General features: G+C 42.4%; 1 protein-coding gene across 2 annotated transcripts in view; it reads right to left on the bottom strand.

Moving 5' to 3' along the window:
- Window positions 1-13,091: 13,091 nt before the first annotated feature.
- Window positions 13,092-25,004, bottom strand: part of LOC121586474 (tenascin-X) — a 30,369-nt gene continuing 18,456 nt past the window's right edge. The window contains exons 6-18 of one of the 2 annotated variants that reach the window (XM_045226370.1): window positions 24,668-24,946; window positions 21,065-23,836; window positions 17,473-17,595; window positions 17,209-17,352; window positions 16,655-16,774; window positions 16,221-16,373; window positions 15,938-16,080; window positions 15,691-15,823; window positions 15,438-15,589; window positions 14,919-15,015; window positions 14,049-14,210; window positions 13,689-13,852; window positions 13,092-13,558 (exon numbers count right to left, since the gene is read on the bottom strand). In XM_045226370.1, coding sequence (XP_045082305.1) covers window positions 13,460-13,558; window positions 13,689-13,852; window positions 14,049-14,210; window positions 14,919-15,015; window positions 15,438-15,589; window positions 15,691-15,823; window positions 15,938-16,080; window positions 16,221-16,373; window positions 16,655-16,774; window positions 17,209-17,352; window positions 17,473-17,595; window positions 21,065-23,836; window positions 24,668-24,946 — 4,541 coding nt within the window. In that variant the 3' untranslated portion in view covers window positions 13,092-13,459. The remainder of the gene's footprint in view (window positions 13,559-13,688; window positions 13,853-14,048; window positions 14,211-14,918; window positions 15,016-15,437; window positions 15,590-15,690; window positions 15,824-15,937; window positions 16,081-16,220; window positions 16,374-16,654; window positions 16,775-17,208; window positions 17,353-17,472; window positions 17,596-21,064; window positions 23,837-24,667; window positions 24,947-25,004) is intronic. The other variant, XM_045226371.1, reaches the window with a different exon arrangement.

Genomic DNA, 25,004 nt, shown 5'->3' with positions numbered 1-25,004 from the left:
CAGCTGATATTTTTACCGCACTCGTCGGCGCGCTGGACAGGGTCGGAGTGGACTGGTCCCGCGCTGTCAGCCTGGCTACAGATGGTGCGCCCTCAATGATCGGGAAAAAAGCAGGCGTTGTGACAAAGTTCAGAGAGAAAATGCAATCTGCAAATGGAGGACGTGATTTTTTGACTTTTCACTGTATTTTGCACCAGGAGGCTTTGTGTTGCAAGTCATTAAAGATGGATAACGTCATGAAGGTGGTCATCCAAACTGTTAATTTCATCCGATCCAGAAGCCCTGAATCACCGTCAGTTTGACAGCCTTCTCAGAGAGAAAGACCACATCTATGGCCTGCCATACCACACTGAGGTAAGATGGTTAAGCCGAGGTGCTGTGCTGAGGCGTTTCTTTGATTTACGAGAAGAAATTGAACAGTTCATGGAAGAAAAGGGCAAACCAGTGTTAGAATTTCATTCCGCAGAATGGATGCAGGACCTTGCATTTATGGTGGATGTTACAGAGCACCTGAATAACTTGAACAAACAGCTGCAAGGGCGCAACAAAGTTGTCACGCAGTATTATGACAGCATACATTCTTTCAAGTTGAAGCTGTCATTGTGGGAGACGCAACTTGCCGGTGGTGATGTAGCTCACTTCCCCTGTCTGAAAAATGTGTGCGCGACCCAACATGTGGCAGACATGAAGCGGTTCAAAGATAAAATAACGGGACTGTTACGGGAGTTTGAGCAACGCTTTCAGATTTATGTTTATGTATTTATGTTGATGTGCTATTGTTTTAAATTGATTTTATTTGTATATTTAACCTATTCTTGACTCTGTGGTTCTTGCACTTGTTTGGGGAACAGGATTTCATTATTTTTATCTACATTTCTGCCTGGGAAATGACACCCTGATATAGTTCTGTGATCTGTGAAACAGTTCTGTTAATCACTGAGGCATTGTGTGTTTGTGTGTTCTTTTTCTTTAGAATTTTCAAATAAACTTGACGTGTTTTATGATTAATAGTGATGTTGTGCTTGTACTATTTTGGACACACTGTCCTCAGACTCCAGCTTTATGTTGTATGTTGATCGTATTAAAACAAAGAAAACAATCTGAAGTTGTTGTTTTTAAGTTATATATACCATGATTTTTCCGGTCCGGCCCACTTGGGAATAGATTTTCCTCCATGTGGCCCCTGAGCTAAAATGAGTTTGACACCCCTGGCTTATAGGAACGGGTTCCTTGGGAGTCCCAACTCTGACGTCACGGTCCGGGTCCTTGGGACGTCCCTACTTCATTAACATAAACATGGTAAGGGTTAAGAGTTATGGTAAGGATGAGGGTTAAGGTTAGGGACGTCACAAGGATACCAGATAGCACTAACCTTGGCTGATAGGCCTGAAATATCGGTTCACAACCAGCTGTTTGCACCAATTCTGCAGCTGTTCATTTTCCATATGTATTGAATTATAGAACATAAACTGAAAGAAGCAATGAAAAAGGGGTGGAGTGTGAATAAGCCTACTACATTTTATATGCATGTCTATGCCATTTATGGTCATACTATCAGTAGGCTATCTATCAATGGCATAGCCTAGGATATTTGCACAGTGTCTGTTTGTGGAGTGTGGGACACGTTATGGAAATGACAAGGTCAGTGTAAATGTACTGTATGTTTAGTATTAGTTTGAAATACATAACATTTACTCAACATAATTATATGTAGGCTAAAAGGAACTTTTTTATATTTTGTCTCACTTTGTCATGTTGCCCAGGGGAGGAAGGATGTTAGGTCTCCTGCTTGGTAGCAGAAACACATGAGAAACAACATCCTGGGCAGGGAGAAGTCTGCCACCAAGGAGAAAGCCTCATATTTCAGGAGACTTGTAGTCATGGCAGGTATACGTGTAGCTAGGGTGTGGTTTCTGGTGGTGTGCTTTCTTTGTGTGGTCAGGACAGTACCGCACCACTGGTCAAATGGAAAATTGTGTGTCCCTCTGGCTGCGTTTAGACAGGCAGCCCAATCTGATATTTTCCCCACTATTGGTCTTGACCAATCACATCAGATATTTTTTCTGAGCTGATCTGATTGGTCAAAAGACCAATTAGTGAAAAAATATCAGAATTGGGCTGCCTGTGCGTCGAAAGGCTAGTCAAAGAGCACATCACCTCCTCCCCGAAACTCGACCCTCGCCAATACGCCTACCACTCGACAGACCCACAGACAACACAATCGCCATTGCACTGCCCTCACCCACCTGGACAAAATTAATGCATATGCGAGGATGCTGTTCATCAACTACAGCTCGGTCTTCAATACCATAGTGCCTACTAAGCTCACAGCCCTGAACTCCTCCCTATACAACTGTCCTGGACTTCCTGTTGGGCCACCCCCAGGTGGTGAAGGTAGGCAACATTACCTCCACAAGGGGGCCCCACAAGTGTACATCCTCAGTCCCCTCCTGTATACCCACGACTGCGTGGCCTCAGTTCCAACTCCATCAAGTTCGCTGAAGACACAACAAGGTTAGACAGCCTACAGCAGGGTTCTTCAATTCCGGTCCTGGAGGGCCGAAACACCTCTGTTTTTCATCCTCTCCTTCTAATCAGGGGCTAATTCAGACCTGGGACACCAGGTGAGTGCAATTAACTACCAAGTAGAAATAAAAAACAGAAGTGTTTTGGCCCTCCAGGACCGGAATTGAAGAACCCTGGCCTACAGAGAGGTAGGCACTCTGACGGCATGGTGCCAAATATAAACAACCTGTGAGGGAAAATGTTATGTTTGTGTGTATCAGATTGTACACAGATCGTATGTTTAGCATAAATGCTGCTTTTCTAATAACCAATTTGTCTGGGTTCATGAAAGTGACTGATTGATTGTGCAGGGGAGGAATCCTCACAATCAGTATAAGCAATTTGGCAGTACACCCAGAACATTGCTCTGGGAACCGAAAGGGGTATCTCAATTTCAAGGTCTCAACTTTGAGAGAAGCCTGAATAATGAATAATGTAAATCATGCTTATGGGACTTGTTTGTGTAGCCGTATATAAGGACTGAAATGGAACGCCCTCTTCAGAGTTTTCATCAAGCTTGCATTGAGTTTGTGAATCTCTGGCCGTATTAACGATGGATTCATTTACATTGAGTTTGAGTCCTTAGTGGTGAATTTCCACAACAAACCTCTCCCTCAACATCAACAAAACGGATTATGGACTTCAGGAGAAACCAGGCTGGGCACGCCCTATCCTCATCAACGGGGCCACTGGAGACTGTCAAAAACTTCTAGTTCCTCGGGCATACACATCTCAGTGGAGCCAAACTGGTCAAACCACAGACACCATGGTGAAGGCACGACAGAAGGCTGAAGAAATTCAGCCTGTCCGAGGGCACAGTGTTCTACAGGAGCACCATCGAGAGCATACTGTCGGCTGCATCACTGCCTGGGACGGCAACTCCACCGCCGCTGACCACAATCATCTAGAGGGTGGTACGCTCAGCTGAAAGCACCATTGGGTGCACACTGACTGCCCTCCAGGACATCCACAACACCAGGGGTCGCAAGAAGGCCAAGGACCTCAGCATGGCCTGTTCTCTCCACTTCCATCACTGACGCGGGCAGTATCATTGCAAAACTGTCAGACTGGCCAATAGCGTCTACCCCCAGACCATCAGGCTGCTGAATAGCCACCACTAGTCAGTTACCTGCTCCCCGGACTCATTTGCCTGATGACGCGCAATTGGACGAAGAGTCAATTCACAATCATCCACTAAGGCTCTTCGCTGCCTCAGATTACCGTAAAATAACTCAGACTGGGTAGGAGATAACAATGGGCATGTCTGCAAGAACACAAGGAGAGGGTAGCCTTTTGACTTTTTTTTTAACAGGTTTGTTGGTCTTTTGTAGACTTCAAATGGTGAAAATGTCACAGCTGGTGAAAATGTGAAAGAGGCATGGTGAGAAATGGTGATGTCTAGGTACAGACAGAAACACAATGTTAATGCAAAACAGAGGTGCATGGTAAAAAGGGCAAACATACCCAAAATAAATACTCCAAACACTAGTGTTGCACAATTGGCAAATAAGGGAAGTGCACTTAGATGCACAACAAACAATATAAATCGAAATTTACATAACAATATGAATTCAATACCTTGGCCGCCACACACCACATTCATGCAATATGCACAGTCAATAACGCATCTCTAGTGGGCCGTGCTGTTTGGTTGAAAGGGGCTAATGACTGCAGGTGGGGCATTTAAAGGGGTAGCTCCGCCTCTTTCAGGTGGACCGTGATTGTTCTTAACAAGCTTTGATGGAGGTGTGTGGTGACCAATGAGGGGAGGACTCCCCTCCAGGTAGGCGGAGAGTGGGCGGGGTTTGTACAATTAACATTGACCTTTTTCAAAAGGAGGACAGAGGAGAGAGGACGCAGGAGGTGAGCCAATCTAATTGATAAAAGGCCAGTGACTCATTCATCCTTTCCATGTGTACTATGACTGAGAAACATGACCATGGCATGCAGCACCACATGCAATGAGAATGTAGGGCCCTCTTGTGGCTTGATAAGGAATGTGAAGCAGAAGACACCACACCGATTGATGTCCCTTTATGTTCAGTTCTTTCCCCTGCTCCAGAATTACAATTGGATTTGGTTTGGGGAAACAAATAATGGCTCATTAATGTTGAAGCAGGCCTACATTCAGAGTTTGTCAATTCAACACTGGGAGCTGTCCATGTGCAACAGAGGCCACAGTGTTCATAGGCTGTTCAGTTGAAGAACATGTGAAAGCTGGCAACTACTAGGCCACTGTACAACTACATAGAGGGCAACATTGTAAAGGCTCCAATCAACAACAAAAAATACCAACATTTTTCTAATCTAATTAATAATGGAGCAGTAGCATGCGCTTTCAGTGACATTGACCTCCATAAAGAAAACGAAAGGTGCATCATGACAAAAAAGTTATTCCGGAAAGGACAATTTGCAATATTTAGGCCTACTGCAAATCTCATCACCCATACCGACAATAATAGGTACGTGAATAATTGGTAAAGGAACCAAGATTTGCTTTGTTTAATGCCTTTATTGCTAAATAATAAATCAAAGTTAGAAATTATTTTGCAGTCAAAAAAAAGATTCATTTTTGCTAGAACAGAAATGCAGTATGCTGATTTTTTTTTCTTGTCAGAGGCTGACACTGACAGATGTCCAGTGGATGGTGTTAGGCAGATCTCCATGCCTACCAAGATCAGCAATCGACCGTAGAACAGTTTGGATCACTAAACCTGTGATCTCTTTCTGTCCCTGCTGCAGTTTGGGGCATCTCTGTGTGCTACTGGCTACCTGACTGTGGTTATTGGTGACTAGGGCCCTGAGGATTCTGATCCAGAGTTGGCTGTTCTGTTGACCTCTGCTCTCTCCACTAAACCCATCTTTGTGGATTTGAGAGCACTCTCGGGTGACGACGTTGGTTGACGATGGTGTCTTGGCCAACAGGCGGGTATGGGCAGTGGTCCCGGAGTGTGACTGATCTCCTGTCCGTTTACTACGGTAATTCTGACTGCGAAATCTGCCCATCCATGAAGAAAATTGCAGATATCCATGTTGAAACCTACAGTTGAAGTCGGAAGTTTACATACACTTAGGTTGGAGTCATTAGAACTTGTTTTTCAACCACTCCACAAATCTATTGTTAACAAACTATAGTTTTGGCAAGTCGGTTAGGACATCTACAGTGAGGGAAAAAAGTATTTGTTCCCCTGCTGATTTTGTAAGTTTGCCCACTGACAAAGAAATGATCAGTCTATAATTTTAATGGTAGGTTTATTTGAACAGTGAGAGACAGAATAACAACACAAATATCCAGAAAAACGCATATCAAAAATGTTATAAATTGATTTACATTTTAATGAGGGAAATAAGTATTTGACCCCCTCTCAATCAGAAAGATTTCTGGCTCCCAGGTGTCTTTTATACAGGTAACGAGCTGAGATTAGGAGCACACTCTTAAAGGGAGTGCTCCTAATCTCAGTTTGTTACCTGTATAAAAGACACCTGTCCACAGAAGCAATCAATCAATCAGATTCCAAACTCTCCACCATGGCCAAGACCAAAGAGCTCTCCAAGGATGTCAGGGACAATATTGTAGACCTACACAAGGCTGGAATGGGCTACAAGACCATCGACAAGCAGCTTGGTGAGAAGGTGACAACAGTTGGTGCGATTATTCGCAAATGGAAGAAACACAAAAGACTGTCAATCTTCCTCGGCCTGGGGCTCCATGCAAGATCTCACCTCATGGAGTTGCAATGATCATGAGAACGGTGAGGAATCAGCCCAGGGAAGATCTTGTCAATGATCTCAAGGCAGCTGGGACCATAGTCAACAAGAAAACAATTGGTAACACACTACGCCGTGAAGGACTGAAATCCTGCAGCGCCCGCAAGGTCCCCCTGCTCAAGAAAGCACATATACAGGCCCGTCTGAAGTTTGCCAATGAACATCTGAATGATTCAGAGGAGAACTGGGTGAAAGTGTTGTGGTCAGATGAGACCAAAATGGAGCTCTTTGGCATCAACTCAACTCGCCGTGTTTGGAGAAGGAGGAATGCTGCCTATGACCCCAAGAACATCATCCCCACCGTCAAACATGGAGGTGGAAACATTATGCTTTGGGGGTGTTTTTCTGCTAAGGGGACAGGACAACTTCACCACATCAAAGGGACGATAGACGCGGCCATGTACTGTCAAATCTTGGGTGAGAACCTCCTTCCCTCAGCCAGGGCATTGAAAATGGGTCGTGGATGGGTATTCCAGCATGACAATGACCCAAAACACACGGCCAAAGCAACAAAGGAGTGGCTCAAGAAGAAGCACATGAATAAATAAAATAAAAGTTAAGGTCCTGGAGTGGCCTAGCCAGTTTCCAGACCTTAATCCCATAGAAAATCTGTGGAGGGAGCTGAAGTTTCGAGTTGCCAAACGTCAGCCTTGAAACCTTAATGACTTGGAGAAGATCTGCAAAGAGGAGTGGGACAAAATCCCTCCTGAGATGTGTGCAAACCTGGTGGCCAGCTACAAGAAACGTCTGACCTCTGTGAATGCAAACAAGGGTTTTGCCACCAAGTACTAAGTCATGTTTTGTAGAGGGGTTAAATACTTATTTCCCTCATTAAAATGCAAATCAATTCATAACATTTTTGACATGCGTTTTTCTGGATTTTTTTGTTGTTATTTTGTCTTTCACTGTTCAAATAAACCTACCATTAAAATTATAGACTGATCATGTCTTGTCAGTGGGCAAACTTACAAAATCAGTAGGGGATCAAATACTTTTTTCCCTCACTGTACTTTGTGGATGACACAAGTAATTTTTCCAACAATTGTTTACAGACAGATTATTTAACTTATAATTCACTGTATCACAATTCCAGTCGGTCAGAAGTTTACATACACTAAGTTGACTGTGACTTTAAACAGCTTGGAAAATTCCAGGAAATGATGTTATGGCTTTAGAAGCTTCTGATAGGCTAATTGACATAATTTGAGTCAATTGGAGGTGTACCTGTGGGTGTAATTCAAGGCCTACCTTCAAACTCAGTGCCTCTTTGTTTGACATCATGGGAAAATGAAAAGAAATCAGCCAAGACCTCAGAAAAAAATTTGCAGACCTCCACGAGTCTGGTTCATCCTTGGGAGCAATTTCCAAACGCCTGAAGGTACCATGTTCATCTGTACAAACAATAGTACGTAACTATAAACACCATGGGACCACACAGCATTCATACCGCTCAGGAAGGAAACGCGTTCTGTCTCCTAGAGATGAACGTACTTTGGTGCGAAAAGTGCAAATCAATCCCAGAACAACAGCAAAGGACCTTGTGAAGATGCTGGAGGAAACAGGTACAAAAGTATCTATATCCACAGTAAAACGAGTCCTATATCGACATAACCTGAAATGCCGCTCAGCAAGGAAGAAGCCACTGCTCCAAAACCGCCATAAAAAAGCCAGACTACGGTTTGCAACTGCACATGGGGACAAAGATCGTACTTTTTGGAGAAATGTCCTCTGGTCTGATGAAACAAAAATAGAACTGTTTGGCCATAATGACAATCGTTATGTTTGGAGGAAAAAGGGGGATGCTTGTAAACTGAAGAACACCATCCCAGCCGTGAAGCACGTGGGTGGCAGCATCATGCTGTGGGGGTGCTTTGCTGCAGGAGTGACTGGTGCACTTCACAAAATAGATGGCATCATGAGGAAGGGAAATTATGTGGATATATTGAAGCAACATTTCAAGACATCAGTCAGGAAGTGAAAGCTTGGTCGCAAATGGGTCTTCCAAATGGATAAAGACCCCAAGCATACTTCCAAAGTTGTGGCAAAATGGCTTAAGGACAACAAAGTCAAGGTATTGGAGTGGCCATCACAAAGCCCTGACCTCAATCCTATAGAAAATGTGTGGGCAGAACTGAAAAAGCGTGTGTGAGCAAGGAGGCCTACAAACCTGACTCAGTTACACCAGCTCTGTCAGGAGGAATGGGCCAAAATTCACCCAACTTATTGTGGGAAGCTTGTGGAAGGCTACCTGAAATATTTGACCCAAGTTAAACAATTGAAAGGCAATGCTACCAAATACTAATTGAGTGTATGTAAACTTCTGACCCACTGGGAATGTGATGAAAGAAATAAAAGCTGAAATAAATCATTCTCTCTACTATTATTCTGACATTTCACATTCTTAAAAAAAAGTGGTGATCCTAACTGACCTAAGACAGGGAATTTTTACTAGGATTAAATGTCAGGAATTGTGAAAAACTGAGTTTAAATGTATTTGGTTAAGGTGTATGTAAACTTCGACTTCAACTGTGGGTCTGTCAGACACTCGTGCTTACTGATGTCCCCTCGGCACTCCTCCATGAAATGATCCATGAGGTTATTGAGGACGAGCCCAGTTAGACGGCCAACAATCAAGGTAACTCGTCTGTTGTGTAGTCCTCCCACTGCTTAAAGACTCTCTGATCTCCAACATCTTGAATTGAAGCAAAAGCAGAGAGATTTACAGGGATCCCTTTAGACTTGTAATGCTGCAGAACTTGAAGGACATTATCGCACACATCGTTGATGAATCTCTCTGCCACATTGAGCCAGAAGGGTGTTATTATGGTTACTTGTTCTAATTTGTCCATGTTGTAGCCATGTCGCCTAGCAGCCTCAAGTGGGTTGGCAACAGCTTGCTGCAAGTAAATGAAAGAACTGACAGGGATTTTGAAAGTACATGGTTGTTGTCAATTGCTATACGAATGAATATCATACTGTATAATAATAATAATAATAATAATATGCCATTTAGCAGACGCTTTTATCCAAAGCGACTTACAGTCATGCGTGCATACATTTTTGTATGTCACTCTGTTAACATATATTATTCTTATGTAACACATTAGACTCTTAAATGACCTAATACGACTTTTTACATACTTTTTGCAATAGGGCCACCACAGGGTTCACCAATGGCCTCATGTGGACTTGCTGATCAGGAACCTGGGTTGGTACAGCATCCCTGTGAAGATTTGACCATATAACCAGGTAAGACGGACTGTCTGTCTGTCTCTCTGTCAGTGGGGGTGTTAAGCAGAAAGAGAGGTCATTACCTGGAAGCCTCAGTACATTTAGCGGTGATGCTTGTTCTCTTCTGGGTATTGTGAGAAATATGTACACATTGTTAAAACAAGCTTATCCTATTTACATTAGCAGTACATAAATAAAACATAATGGTTTAATAATAATCTGTAATATCAATGGTTTCTACAAAAGTAAATGGATAATCTTAAATCCCCTTTTGCCCTTAGAACAGCCTAATTCTTCGGGGCGTGGACTCTACAACGTGTCGAAAGCGTTCCACAGGCCCATGTTGACTCCAATGCTTCCCATAGTTGTGTCAAGTTGGCTGGATGTCCTTTGGGTGGTGGACCATTCTTGACACACACAGGAAACTGTTGAGCGTGAAAACCCCAGCAGCGTTGCAGTTCTTGACACACTCAAACCGGTGCGGCTGGCACCTACTACCATACCCCGTTCAAAGGCACTTCAATCTTTTGTCTTGCCCATTCACCCTCTGAATGGCACACATACACAATTCATGTCTCATTTGTCTCAAGGTGTAAAAATCCTTCTTTAACCTGTCTCCTCCCCTTCATCTACACTGATTGAAATGGATTTAACAAGTGACATCAATAAGGGGTTATAGCTTTCACCTGGTCAGTCTATGTCATGGAAAGAGCAGGTGTTCCTAATGTTTCTTATACTCAGTGTATACAGTGAGGGAAAAAAGTATTTGATCCCCTGCTGATTTTGTATGTTTGCCCACTGACAAAGAAATTATCAGTCTATAATTTTAATGGTAGGTTTATTTGAACAGTGAGAGACAGAATAACAACAAAAAAATACAAAAATGTTATAAATTGATTTGCATTTTAATGAGGGAAATAACTATTTGACCCACTCTTAATCAGAAAGATTTCTGGCTCCCAGGTGTCTTTTATACAGGTAACGAGCTGAGATTAGGAGCACACTCTTAAAGGGAGTGCTCCTAATCTCAGTTTGTTACCTGCATAAAAGACACCTGTCCACAGAAGCAATCAATCAATCAGATTCCAAACTCTCCACCATGGCCAAGACCAAAGAGCTCTCCAAGGATTTCAGGGACAAGATTGTAGACCTACACAAGGCTGAAATGGGCTACAAGACCATCGCCAAGCAGCTTGGTGAGAAGGTGACAACAGTTGGTGGGATTATTCGCAAATGGAAGAAACACAAAATAGCTGTCAATCTCCCTCGGCCTGGGGCTCCATGCAAGATCTCACCTCGTGGAGTTGCAATGATCATGAGAACGGTGAGGAATCAGCCCAGAACTACACAGGAGGATCTTGTCAATGATCTCAAGGCAGCTGGGACCATAGTCAACAAGAAAACAATTGGTAACACACTACGCCGTGAAGGAATGAAATCCTGCAGCTCCCGCAAGGTCCCCCTGCTCAAGAAAGCACATATCCAGGGCCGTCTGAAGTTTGCCAATGAACATCTGAATGATTCAGAGGAGAACTGGGTGAAAGTGTTGTGGTCAGATGAGACCAAAATCGAGCTCTTTGCCATCAACTCAACTCGCCTGTTTGGAGGAGGAGGAATGCTGCCTATGACCCCAAGAACACCATCCCCACCGTCAAACATGGAGGTGGAAACATTATGCTTTGGGGGTGTTTTTCTGCTAAGGGGACAGGACAACTTCACCGCATCAAAGGGACGATGGACGGGGTCATGTACCGTCAAATCTTGGGTGAGAACCTCCTTCCCTCAGCCAGGGCATTGAAAATGGGTCGTGGATGGGTATTCCAGCATGACAATGACCCAAAACACACGGCCAAGGCAACAAAGGAGTGGCTCAAGAAGAAGCACATTAAGGTCCTGGAGTGGCCTAGCCAGTCTCCAGACCTTAATCCCATAGCAAATCTGTGGAGGGAGCTGAAGGTTTGAGTTGCCAAACGTCAGCCTCAAAATCCTAATGACTTGGAGAAGTTCTGCAAAGAGGAGTGGGACAAAATCCCTCCTGAGATGTGTGCAAACCTGGTGGCCAACTACAAGAAAAGTCTGACCTCTGTGATTGCCAACAAGGGTTTTGCCACCAAGTACTAAGTCATGTTTTGCAGAGGGGTCAAATACTTATTTCCCTCATTAAAATGCAAACAAATGTATTACATTTTTGACATGCGTTTTTTTCTGGATTTTTTTGTTGTTATTCTGTCTTTCACTGTTCAAATAAACCTACCATTAAAATTATAGACTGATCATGTCTTTGTCAGTGGGCAAACGTACAAAATCAGCAGGGGATCAAATACCTTTTTCCCTCACTGTATGTAATAATAAAATGTTGAAATAGATCTGATTGTGGACATTAATTGTCTTGTAGTAGTACAACTGTTTCATTTCAGTAAAAGTGCAGTAGGTGTAATCTTTGTCAGTGAGTAATGGCCAGTGGGAATGCATTGGGGAGTTTGGTAGAGTGAGGAGGGTTGGGTATTCAACATAAAAAAATAACTGTGTATTGTCACACCTTTTGTCACTGTACAGTTTATCTTCAAGGTCTCCAAATCTATCATCTAGCTTATATCAGTGAGAACCTCACTTACATACAGTACTTGCTCATACAATGGTACACCCAGTGCATTTTGTGTCAACAACATAAATAAAGACAGATGTTGAACTATTAGCCCATTTACAATACTGGAAACAGACAGAATATACGAATACAGAAATAAAAAAATCAATAAAATCATTTTAGTGAGCGGCTTCTGCTGCCCATGTTCCACCATTATTTTATTATTGTAGCAACTACAATTTGAGAATTGGGGCAACAGAAAATACAGGACATACAACCACAAATAAGACAAACAAAGGACAAACACCAAAACTCGATAATTACTAGTCAAGTACAAACAGAAATCTCCATTATTCACCCGCTAATTTCCACGGTTGTACCATCATAGCGAGGGGACAGTGCATACATTTTTACAGCTGACGTGAGAGGTGCCACAACATTTAGAGTAAAAAAAAAAAGGAAATCGCAAAGATAATCTAGAAACTGTACAATATAACATATGGATGGATAACTGTCCTCTATACATTTGAAAAAATGTAATCACTTTAGTCTGGAGAGCAAGGCATTGGGAGACTTTCAAACTATAGCTAATAGGTGCATGTACTGTGTATGCATGTGTGATTGAGTGTGTTTGCCTGTGTGCTTATGTACAGGAAACTTCCAAAATAAAGGAAACACTTGAGTAAATAAGGGATACAAGGTATATTGAAAGCAAGTGCTTCCACACAGGTGTGGTTCCTGAGTTAATTAAGCAATTAACATCCCATCATGCTTAGGGTCATGTATAAAAATACACAGTTGCCAATTATTTTGGCTACCATGGCTAGAAGAAGAGATCTCAGTGACTTTGAAAGAGGGGTCTCAAAGGAGCATAGTGTGTTATAAAGTGTGTGTGTGTGTCTGTGTGTGTGTCTGTCTGTGTGTGTGTGTGTGTGTGTGTGTGTCTGTGTGTGTGTGTGTGTGTGTGTGTCTGTGTGTGTAATGTGTGTGTCAGTCACCATATCTCAACCCAATTGAGCACTTATGGGAGTTTCTGAAGTGGTGCCTGTGACAAAGTTTTCCACCACCATCAACAAAACACCAAATGATGGAATTTCTCGTGGAAGAATGGTGTCGCCTCCCTCCAATAGAGTTCCAGACACTTGTAGAATCAATGCCAAGACACATAGAAGCTGTTCTGGCTCGTGAGGGCCCAACGCATTATTAAGACACTTCATGTTTGTGTTTCCTTTATTTGGGCAGTTACCTGTGTGTGTGTGTTCATAAAGTGTGCCTCTCTCCCCTTATCATTTTCTGTCCACCACTTTGTCATTACCCCTGAGCTGGAGGGGTGAAAGATGTTGGTCGGAGCTTCATCTCAGAGAAAGGGATGGAAAAGTCCTTGCCTTTCCAGGCAGTCCAGATCACACCCTGAGACACAGAGACAATTCAGTTAACAAACCACTCCAAAAATGTAATTGATTGTAGTAGTTGACTTAGATTACTTTGATGACATAGACTCTGAAATAGTGAAATGAGGTATGAAGTCAGCTGGCATTACCTGGTGATTGACATTGGTGTCGTAGAGGCCATTTAGGTTGGCCTCGTGGCAGTTCTTGTACCACCAACCCCCCCTATAGGACATGGCGCAGCGGGTGATGAAAGGCGTGGGGTCTCTGTCTCTGGTAGAGAACACGCGCGCATTGTGGTAACTCATAGAGTCACCTACCGAGACGAAAAAGTAGAGAGGGAAAGGGGAAAAGGGAGGTCGAGTAGAAAGACGGATGGCAGGTGTGACGAGGGAAACAGTAGGTGTGGAATAGAGGGATAGTGAGAGAAAATAAGGGATTGGTTTAATGATTATGTGGAAATATGCACAATAAGATGTCAATCCTTTTTAGTGGACAGATTTTGTTCTTACCTGCTGTACCGCTGTACCCAGACACTTTGAGAGCGTAGTTCCTCTTAACAGTGTCCACCGTGAATGTGGAGTACTTGGCAAACACTGATTCGTCCCCTGCACTGAGGTCCACACGTAGTGTCATTGGTGCCATGTTGGTTAGATTGTGTAGGTTCTCATTACCTATAGATGGATAGAGAGGAGTGGGAAACAAGGTGTTATAGTACACAAAAAACTGCTTACTGCCGAGCAACTGAAGGAAACTATATGTATTGCCTCTATGGGGCGCTGAATACTTATTTTCATCAGATCTACACAGCAGAAATGAGCATGATGCCCTCAATGTTAGAATAATAATATAATATGCCATTTAACAGACGCTTTTATCCAAAGCGACTTACAGTCATGCATGCATAAATTTTTGTGTATGGGTGGTCGCGGGGATCGAACCCACTACCCTGGCGTTACAAGCGCCGTGCTCTACCAGCTGAGCTACAGAGGACCACCATAGATACTGTGCTACTGGCGCTAATGCTCAGCCAATTGCTCCAATAAAGTGAAAGGGCTTTGATGAATGATAGGCCCTCTGCTACTGCTTTTGGTTTTCCTTCTGTTCGTGCACCAATAGTGCCAGTAGTCCGCTTTTTTCTACCCTCTTGCCATACATTTCCACATTAAATTGATCCATCTCATCTGGCGTTCTGTTTAATTTCTCTGCCTAGCAATGGGTCTATTTACAGAGTTGATCTGTCATGAGGGCTTGCACTGTTTACATAAAAGTGACATGGTTTAGCTTTTGTGTCGTCAATATAACAGTTCTGTTTGATGTTATGCTGGTGCACTGCGGCTGAAGCGGGTGAAAACAAACTTCGCGTGACGAATGACTCTCACCCAGCCAAAATTCCCCACTCAGTTCTCCAAATCCTTTGCTGTAGTTCTTCCAACCTCTGAAGAAGTCCGTTTTCCCATCCATCCTTCTCTGGAAAACCTGGAAAGCACACATGCTCATACAGCTGACATATACCATCCTTAACCAACCCTTAACTCCCTCTCATGTCAGTTAAAGTAAAATACCACTCAAAAACTATTTTGGTATTTGTTTCGTTAGTCCACTGTTGATACAGTCCTGAAATGTTCTGCATGTCAGCGATCAAGTTTTTAAGATAGACTTATTTTGAAAGTTCTATATCTTGAAAACTTAATTGCTGACATGTAAAACATTTTGGGACCGTATCAACAGTGAACTAATACTAATGAAATACCAAAATATCGTTTTTGAGTGGTATTTTCCTTTAAGGGATATTGCTATTATGCAGTCAAATGTATTACATTTGACACAAATAATGCTAAATCTATTGCCTACATCTGAATATATTTAAAATACCAATCTCTCTATTCATCTTCTCTTACCGTCCAGCCGCCTCCATCAGTCACCTGGTCGCAGTAGACCAACACTGGTTTTCCCTGCTTTCCCTTGGGGAAGATCTCCACCTCTCCAGACTCATGCATCCCGTTCAACAGCTCCTGGGAACAGTCACTTGGGAAGGGGTAAAGGAGATTCCCTGAGAGACAAAATCAAAGAGAGAGACCAACTTTATGAAACTGCGCTTTCGATGTATGTATTTAGTTTGTTCAGTTTAGTGAAATATATTTGACCACTTACCTGTGGTGAACTCAGTGGAAATTGCAGCAGTGGAGCTCCCTCCCCTCTCTCCCTGTAGCTGCACGGTGTACTTGGACATGGGATGCAGCCTGGTCAACTTGAACTCCGTTACTGTGGAGTCAATGGTAACCTCCTGTTGAGAAGAAATAGGCCATCTGTCTAGAGTTTGTTGCATTTTGTCCTAATTTATTGTACTGAATAAAATAGAATGTGTGTCTGTCTCCACCGTTTAATCAGTGTTTCTTACCTGCATCTCCTGTCCCTCCGTCTGATAGGTCAGCTTGTAGCTTCCCATGGCGGCAGAGGGTGCTTTCCACGTCAACAAAGCTGAGCGAGGAGTCACCTGACTGGCCTTCAGGTCACGCGGGACTTCCCCGTCTCCCCCAGATCCTGCCAGATGGACATGGACACAATCACAAGAAGCTCAGTTGTGGGATTCAATAAAAACAACAGCCTTCCTTTTCTTCTCTGTCTCGGGTCAGTTGATTGGTTAAAGCATTAGGGTAGTTTGAGAGTGTGTGCGGACTGACCACTAGTGGTGGTGAAGACGGTGATGGCGGCAGAGCTGTCCAGGTTGCCCAGCTGACTGGTGACCATGACGGTGTACATAGTGGAGCCCTGTAGGCCCTTCAGCTGCTGCTCCGCTGCATTGCCCGATACAGTGATCTTCACATCATCTGACCCTTGGTTGACACAGAAACAAGTAAGCGGCGGCAAAGAGAGCACAGGTGAGTGGCAGGGGAGAGAGGTAGGCAGCAGGATTTAATTTATTTCTCAGTGTTTATATTGTAATGCTGTTGGGGTGGTCATAAACTGACTGGCCAATACAAGTACTATGATCTCATCTTGAATGCCTGTGGCCTGTGAAAGCTCCAACTGGAAAGGGAAATGCTCTAATACGGCTAGGGGTTTAAAAAGTCCCACAGGATGTTGTGATGAATATCCAACCTGTGATCCCCGTTACCTTTTTCAGAGCCATAAACTATGACGTAACGGTCAACCGTTGCCAGTGCTGGTCGCCATAGCAGCAAGGCCTTGGTGTCTGTGACATTAATGGCCTGGAGATCCGTTGGAGGGTCAGGGACTAAGTTTGGGTTTGAAAAATGAAGGCAAGAGAAAGTGAGCATTAGTTATCACTATGTGAAATCAAACCCCTTTGATATATAATTAGATTTCGCAACGTACTGTACATAGGAATCTTATTCTTGCTAAAAAGTATTTAGATATTGAAATTGAAACAGCTCCAGAATAGACCTTTGAGAAAATATGAAAATGCACAGATCTTTCCCAGATCCTGCACCTGTTAGAACAATTATGAGAACACAGAACCCATGAAAGTAAGAAACAAAACAAAAAACACATCACTAATGTGGTTTTTAATGCTTAACTTAAATTAGTTGACCGAGACACCACAATGGACCAAAAAAAGTGGATGTCGATAGTCTTGATAACTTACTATAATTTAACTTCCTGTAAATTAGCATTAATCCTAAAACTGAAAGTCAACAGTAAACTTACGTGTCATAACCAGGTCTTTGATTGCATCGCTCTCGTCCAGTCCAAGGATGGATATCACACTGACCTCATAGGTGGACCCCGGAGAGAGCTTTGACAGTGCCAGAGTGGAATCCCCAGAGTCCACCGTTACGGAGACAGGCTCGCCTGGAATAGAACAGGCAAATTGCGAAATATGAAGTCTTCTACAGATGTAAAGAATACACAATGAACTGACGTGACAACAGCCAGGATTTTGACCTCCAGAATATCTGTATAAGGTCCTACCTTCCTGTGTGTGAGTGTAGGTGACCTTGAAGCCACTCACTGGACTTTTTGGCTTGGTCCAGGACACAGAGAAAGACGTCTCAGTCACTTCACTGAAGAGAAGACCTGAGGGAGGCTCTGGACCTGGGCATGGCACGGGAATGACGTGTGTGATTGAGAGCGAAAAAGAGAAACGAAAGAAGGAAAAAGATAGAAAGACAAATAAAGACACAAAGAAAGACACAAAAACAAAGGAAGACAAATAAAAACAGGAAGAAAGAAAGGAAGGTAAAAACATCCTGGGGTCAATATGCCCTACCTCCTGTGGTCAATATGCCCTAAAATGTAGGTGCACCCATACTTTACTCACGCTGTTATTATTAGTGCTCCATTGAGTTTGTGTATATATGTACAGTGCAAACATATATACAGTATATGCAGTACAGCATATACTAAAACAGACAAAGGTGTCACTGTTAAATGCAGATGTTGGACCCTGGAAAGAAGCAATGGAAAATAATGAGATATTAATGTTGAGCTGGTCTTTTGATCCTGAAAAAAAAAGAAGTTGGTAGGAAAGAGAAAAAGTTAAAATAGTTATAACAGAAGACAGGAAAAATCGAAGAGATGTTGACATACAGTTGACCACAAATTATTTGAATACATGAATAGGAGAGATAAAGCAAGAGAAATATAATTTCTAAGGAATAAGAAATGTGTTGACCAACAGATTTTCAACCTTGAGTGAGCAGAATCCTGCCATAATGATTCCAAAAAACATTTGAGACCTCACGCTCTGAAAAAACAAAAAAACTAGCTAATCGTTAAAACCTTGTGGAATTTCATTTTTTAAAAATATTTATATATTTTTTAAATTACTCATAGGATTAAAATCTGTACATTTCACACTTAAGATCAGGAAAAACCATAGAGACCAACCATGGTCTTACCCTGGGTTTTGTGAGTGATGAAGGGAGCCAATGAAGATTGCTGACTTAAAGCTTACCCTAAGTGAGAGAAGATCAGACCAGCAGTGAATGGCGGTTGTGGCTGAATGGTTTAAGTCTTTTAGATGGTCTCAAGAATATCAGAGTAATTTTCATCAGTACAGTGCCTTCAGAAAGTATTCACACCCCTTTACTTTTTCCACATTTTGTTTTGTTACAGCCTGAATTTAAAATGTATTAAATTGAGATGTTGTGTCACTGATCAACACACAATACCCCATAATGTCAAAGTGGAATTTTGTTTGTAGAACATTTTAGAAATGTATACAAATGTAAAGCTGAAATGTCTTGAGTCAATAAGTATTCAACCCCTTTGTTATGGCAGGCCTAAATAAGTTCAGGAGTAAAAATGTGCTTAACAAATTGCATAATAAGTTGCATGGACTGATTAACAGTGTTAACATGATTTTTGAATAACTACCTCAGCTCTGTAACCCACACATACAATTATCTATAAGGTCCCTCAATCGAGTAGTGAATTTCAAGAACAGATTCAACCACAAAGACCAGGAAGGTTTTTCAATGTTTCGCAAAGATTGATAGAAAAAAAATTGATTGATAAAAAATATATAAATGTTTTTATCAATTAGGCTTTGGATGGTGTATCAAGTATTCACACCCCTTGACTTTTTACACATTTTGTTGTGTTACAGCCTGAATTTAAAATTGAGTAAATTTAGATTTTCTTGTTACTGGCCAACACACAATACCCCATAATGTCAAAGTGGAATTATGCATTTTAACTTTTTACAAATTAATTAAAAATGAAAAGCTGAAATGTCTTGATTCAACCACAAAGGCCAGGGAGGTTTTCCAATGCCTCGCAAAGAAGGGCACCTATTGGTAAATGGGTAATACAATTTTAAAAGCAGACACTGAATATCCCTTTGAGCATGGTGAAGTTATTCATTATACTTTGGATGGTGTATCAATACACCCAGTCACTACAAACATACAGGCGTCCTTCCTAACTCAGTTGCCGGAGAGGAAGGAAACTGGTCAGGGATTTCACCATTAGGCCAACAGTGATTTTAAAATGGTTAGCGTTTAATGGTTGTGATATCAGAAAACTGAGGATGGCTCAACAACATTGTAGTTACTCCACAATACTAACCTAAATGGCAGAGTGAAAAGAATTAAGCCTGTACATAATACAAATATTCCAAAACAAGAAACAGAATCCAGCTATAAGCACAGGCAAAGTCCTAGAGGAAAACCTGGTTGTCTGCTTTCCAACAGACACTGGGAGATGAATTCACCTTTCAGTAGGACAATAACCTGAAACACAAGGCCATATCTACACTGGAGTTGCTTACCAAGACGACATTGAATGTTCCAGAGTGGCCTAATTACAGTTATGACATAAATCGGCTTGAAAATGGCTGACTAGCAATGATCAACAATCAACTTGACAGAGCTTGAAGAATTCTTTAAAGAATAATGGGCAAATATTGTACAATCCAGGTGTGAAAAGCTCTTAGAGACTTACCCAAAAAGACTCACAGCTGTAATCACCACCAAAAAAGACTCACACCTGTAATCGCCGCCAAAAGTGCTTTTACAAAGTATTAACTCAGGGGTGTGAATACTTATGTAAATTAGATATTTCTGTATTTAATTTTCAATACATTTGAAAAAAAATCTAAAAACATGTTTTCATTTTGTCATTATGGGGTATTGTGTGTAGATGGGTAAAAAAAAGAATGAATCCATTTTGAATTCAGGCTGTAACACAACAAAGTGAAAGGGTAAGAATAATTTGAATAATTTCTGAAGGCACTGTATGTGCTTAACACATGGATGTGTTTGGGTTGACATACTGTACATGTACAAAATGGAAAACACAGGCTGTTTATGATATGTTGTATATGGACCAGGAGGACTATATAATCATGTGTTTATTGTGTAAGATTTATCACTGATCAAAAACCTGGATCTGCAACTGTTACACATGTAATAATTATAGATTATATTTCAGAAATGACCTTTATGAAAGAGTATCCTTCAACATAACCTACATTTAGGAAATGATGAACTTATATGCTCACATTTGTTGATGGGACGCACTTCAAGTAGTATCCCAGTTAGCAACAGCCCATCTCCCCTGTGTGTTTTGGCAATCATACCTGTTTTTCCACAATGCACCCAGTATGAACACCACACATCACAGTTGCACAACATGGCATAAACAAGGGGTTAACATGAAATACAAATGATTAGTACAGATGCATGACTATTTGGTCATTGCATATTTTGTCATTAAAGCTTTGGACATTGCTTTAATTAAAAGCCTTTGGTTGTCAAAGACAAAACAAAACAAACACAGCTCACCGTATCAATAAGCAGATGATGCAAATTAACAACAAACATGATGAAGTACTGTAATTCAGGAAGTTACAGCATCAAGAGTGTGATGGCTCTTGAAATGGATATGGATCAAGCAGCTGTGCAAGTATACCTCACCTAAAATGTTGTGAGGATGTATCGACATCTAACTTGGGTGTCTTGAATAACTTGCATAGTTCAAGAAAAGAGAAGTCCTGTGCTTGAACAATGAGCTAATGAACCCTTGTAGTAGTTGGTAGAGTTTTAACTATGGCCAGTACCTGTGCTGACGATGAGTCTGTGAATTTTGGAGCGTAGTCCGGGACCCTTCCCAAACACGGACAGGGAATAGCGGGTCTGTGGATGGAGATTCTGGAATGGGAATGAGCGAGCCGACCCCGGAAGGACTTTGGAGAACTTGATTGTACCTCCGTCACCAACTTTAGCTGTAGTATTACTGTCGCTGCTCTGTCTATGGTTATCACTTTTGCTATTGGTAACAGTGTTCTCCTCCCCTCCCTCCTTACCTTGACTCACCCCCATTTCACTTTCCTCCTCATTCCCCCTGTTCTCCTTCTCAGTTTGTGCCTCCCCCTCCCTTTCCTCCTGACTATCCTCCTCTGACTCACTCTCCACCTCATCCTCTTCCTTCTCCTCCTCTTCCTCTGCCTCATTCTTACTTCCATGCTCTTCCCGGGTTACTATGAAATTTCTGTACATCCCCTCTGGTGCTCCCCAAACGAGTACGGACCCTGCTGAGGTTATGCTTTGAACCCCCACTGAGTTTAGAGGCTGGCCTGTTTTTCCAGTAGTAGTGACATCTGAATCATTTATCGGGCTTGGGCTGTCTCTTGAATCAGCAGTCTTCCTCACTTGGCTGCCTTTGTCAGGATGGCCTGTTTTTGAATCTTGGCCCCTTTGGCTCAAGCTACCATTATTTCTCATGTATGTTTGACCTCGTGCTATTTTACTAGCTGTGGCATTTGTTTTCTTGAGGAGAGTTTTGGGCTTAAGGTCTGTGTTTGTGTCATTCTGGCTGGTGCTGTAGGAGCCCTGCTCCCCTGGTTGAGTGGTTTGAACGATGATGCCATTGTCCCTGTTTGTCAGTTTAGGTGGGAAAGGTCTGCGTATGGGGCCTCTTGATGGATGCTGAGGAGGTCTCAGGTTTGTTCGTGTCCTGTTTGGGAATGCTCCCATATTTGGGTGTGGACGGCGTTGCTGTGTCCCCTTAGGAGGTAGACGGCGTAAGGGTGGGGTGCCGCCCACTGTCAGAGTCTTTGACTTGTTTTGTTCAGTTCCAGACGACACCACGTCAGTTGCCCTGTCTCCATCTCTGCTGATACCATCCTCTGCCACAGTAACATTTTCTTTAGTAAAGTCTGATTCCTCTGAAGTGGAGGAAGATGATGAATAGTATTCTTTTCCACTTTGTTCTGATTCATTGGAGGATTTTGGTGCCTTCTCTGGCTGAGCATCTGGAGGGAGGGTTGAGGATTGGGCTGGGGAAACCCGTAATGTCTTTGGAAACACTAGTTGTCTATCAGTCATGGGTTTACCGGTCTTTGATTCATTTTGTTTTGTGGGAGCTGAAGAAGGTGAACGTGTCCTGTTTTGGAATGGTCTCATATTTAGGTTTGGGCGGCGTTGGTAGGGCCCCTTTGGAGGTAGGCGGCGAAAAGGTGGTGTGCCGCCCATTCTCAGAGTCTTTGTTTTGTTTTGTTTGGTTCCAAACAATCCCACGCCAGTGGTTTTCTCTCCATCTTTGCTGACATCCACTTCTGCTACTGCAACATGATCTTTATCTGAGTATGATTCCTCAGAGTTGGAGGGAGATGGTCCTTTGCCATTTTGTTCTGATTCACTGGAGGATGTTGGTTCCCTTTCTGGAGGGAGGTTGGATGATTGGGATTGGGGAACAGGCAAAGTCTTTGCATTCACCACGTGTCTGTCAGTCATGGGTTGACCCATACCGGTCATTGATTCATCTTGTTTTGCAGGAGCTGAAGAAGAACATGACATGTAGGAAGTAGGTGATACTGGTGACGGTGAAGAGGAAGTTGGATATGTAGGACTTTGTGTGGTGTGTGGAGAAATGTCATCTGCTTTTCTCTGTGTGTGAATTACCAGGTTGCGCTCAGAAAATGTTGTCTTTGAATGTCCTGTTTCAGACACTTTTAGTGCACTGTCCTCTTTTTCAGCAAACCCCTGCTCTGTTGTGGGTTTATTTTTAACTATTGTGCCATTCACCCTCCCTCCAATGACTCTCTCTCTACGGGTCACATTGACTTTCCTGTGTGTCAATTTAACCTTGTTGACACATTTCGGGTGAACCATAGTATTTTTTTCTGATGTGGTGGTATGCTCCAAACCATCTGTCCCTGGCCCTGGCTCATTTGTTTCAGTCTCTGTACCTTTTTTTCTATTGGGTAGGTCCTTTAGGCCAGGAATCACTGTTTGATCAGAACCAGAGCTTGGAGTGGCATTTACAGGAAGGATTCCGACAGGATAGGTCTTTGTCAAAGTTTCATATTTTTCTCCAAGAGGACTTGTCTCCAGGTTAGTGTCTTTCACAGTTAAGGCTATAGTCCTGTACCAAACAAAGGGATTTTCTGGTTTAGAGTCAGTATCTAAGGTCTTCTTGACCTTTGGTCCCTCCAATGGATTTCTGCTTGAAGGCTTTTTCAGGAGACTGTGACCCACTCTCCTACCACCCTGGCCTACTCTTGTACCATTAAAATGGATAGACCCTCCAATGTATGGTTTCCTGGGCAAGGTTATTCTATCACCTGGTTTAGGTACAACCCTGTAGTTTGTGTTGACAAGTGGTCTTGTACTGGTTGTAACAGATTTGTCCTCTTTGGTTCCATTGGTTCCTTCGACTGTTACAGCGCCTGGTCCACTCCAATCCTTCCCCCTCTCTGGTTCTTCACCCTTGGCCTTCATGTAGAAGATGTCCTTCACAGGCTTTGTATTCCCTGCTGGGTCTCCCTCATGGCTTTCTACTCCTGGTGCTACCTGCATGGTCACCTTGGATATTGTCTTTGTGGATTTTCCTAAAGGCATGAAGCGATTGTTTGGAATCAAAGATACCACTACTGGAGGGAAACACTGTTAGATCCAAATGGGAAAATCACAAATATTATCTTTGAACTGAACAATTAGAAAAATTATTATTTCCAACAACACCTGCATTGACATTAGTGCAATAAATAGTTTGCCTATGTGCTGTCCAAACCTGCAGGGAGAAGTGGAAAGATTATTACATTTGGTCATTAAAACAACCTTGCCATTCATTGTTCGGGTGCTGAAATATTCAATGTTGTGAGTTAAGTGTGTGCTGCTATTGTCAAGAAAGAGAGCAGCATTAATTATCAAAAAGAAAGAAAGAAAATGAAGATATATTTTACGAAGAGAGATCAGCTTAGCTCCAGGAGGAGTTTTTATATTGTACATAAATTCATTTCAATCTAACATTTTAATTTCACTTCCAATGACCTGCTCTATTGAATAATGACGTGTCTAGACATGTTAACTTTAGTGGGATAACACTTCACAGGAGCAGGGCTGGCCTCCCTCGCATATTCACATTGCCAGGGAATCCAATTTGTTTCAGAGATTTCCCTCTCTTTTTAAACATATGATTTTCTCTCTCTCCTGCTTCTTCTGCTTAGTTCACAATTTATTTGTTGTTTCATGACTGTATATTTGTGCAACTCCCTTATCTCAAAATATAGTATTATTTTTATGGTCTTTATTTCCAAATAAACTAATAAAGAATCTGACACACTAAATCAAGATTGCTTCTTATACGATCTAGTCCCTGGATCTTTTCATATGCAATGTAGTAAGTAAGGTAAGCAACCCCCTCATCCAATAAAACTCACCAGGAGTGACTTGGACTGTTGCTGGCTTGCTCTTGATCCTGCCTTTTTCAGCCACTATTGTGATGTCATACAAATGTCCCGGGTCCAAACCGTCAATCTGGGCAGAGTCCCTCTCAGGGGGCAGGGTCAGGTCTTGTCTTCCCTTGGCTGTTCCGTCTGTCTGATTGGGTGTAACAGTTAAGCGATACCTGTCGATGTCTCCTTGCGATTGTTCCCATTGGACAACTGCAGATGTTGTGGTTGTCTTCACAACTTGAAGGTTTGTGGGACCAGAGATAACTGAGTGGTAGGTGAGGGAAAAGTAGTGGGGGAAAAAAAGAACTTTGCATTTATATCT

The sequence above is a fragment of the Coregonus clupeaformis genome, chromosome 17, assembly GCF_020615455.1.
Source record: "Coregonus clupeaformis isolate EN_2021a chromosome 17, ASM2061545v1, whole genome shotgun sequence".
In the NCBI taxonomy this organism is placed as follows: domain Eukaryota; kingdom Metazoa; phylum Chordata; class Actinopteri; order Salmoniformes; family Salmonidae; genus Coregonus; species Coregonus clupeaformis.
Note: the sequence above shows the minus strand (reverse complement) of the source record. Positions and strands in the feature narration are given on the sequence as shown.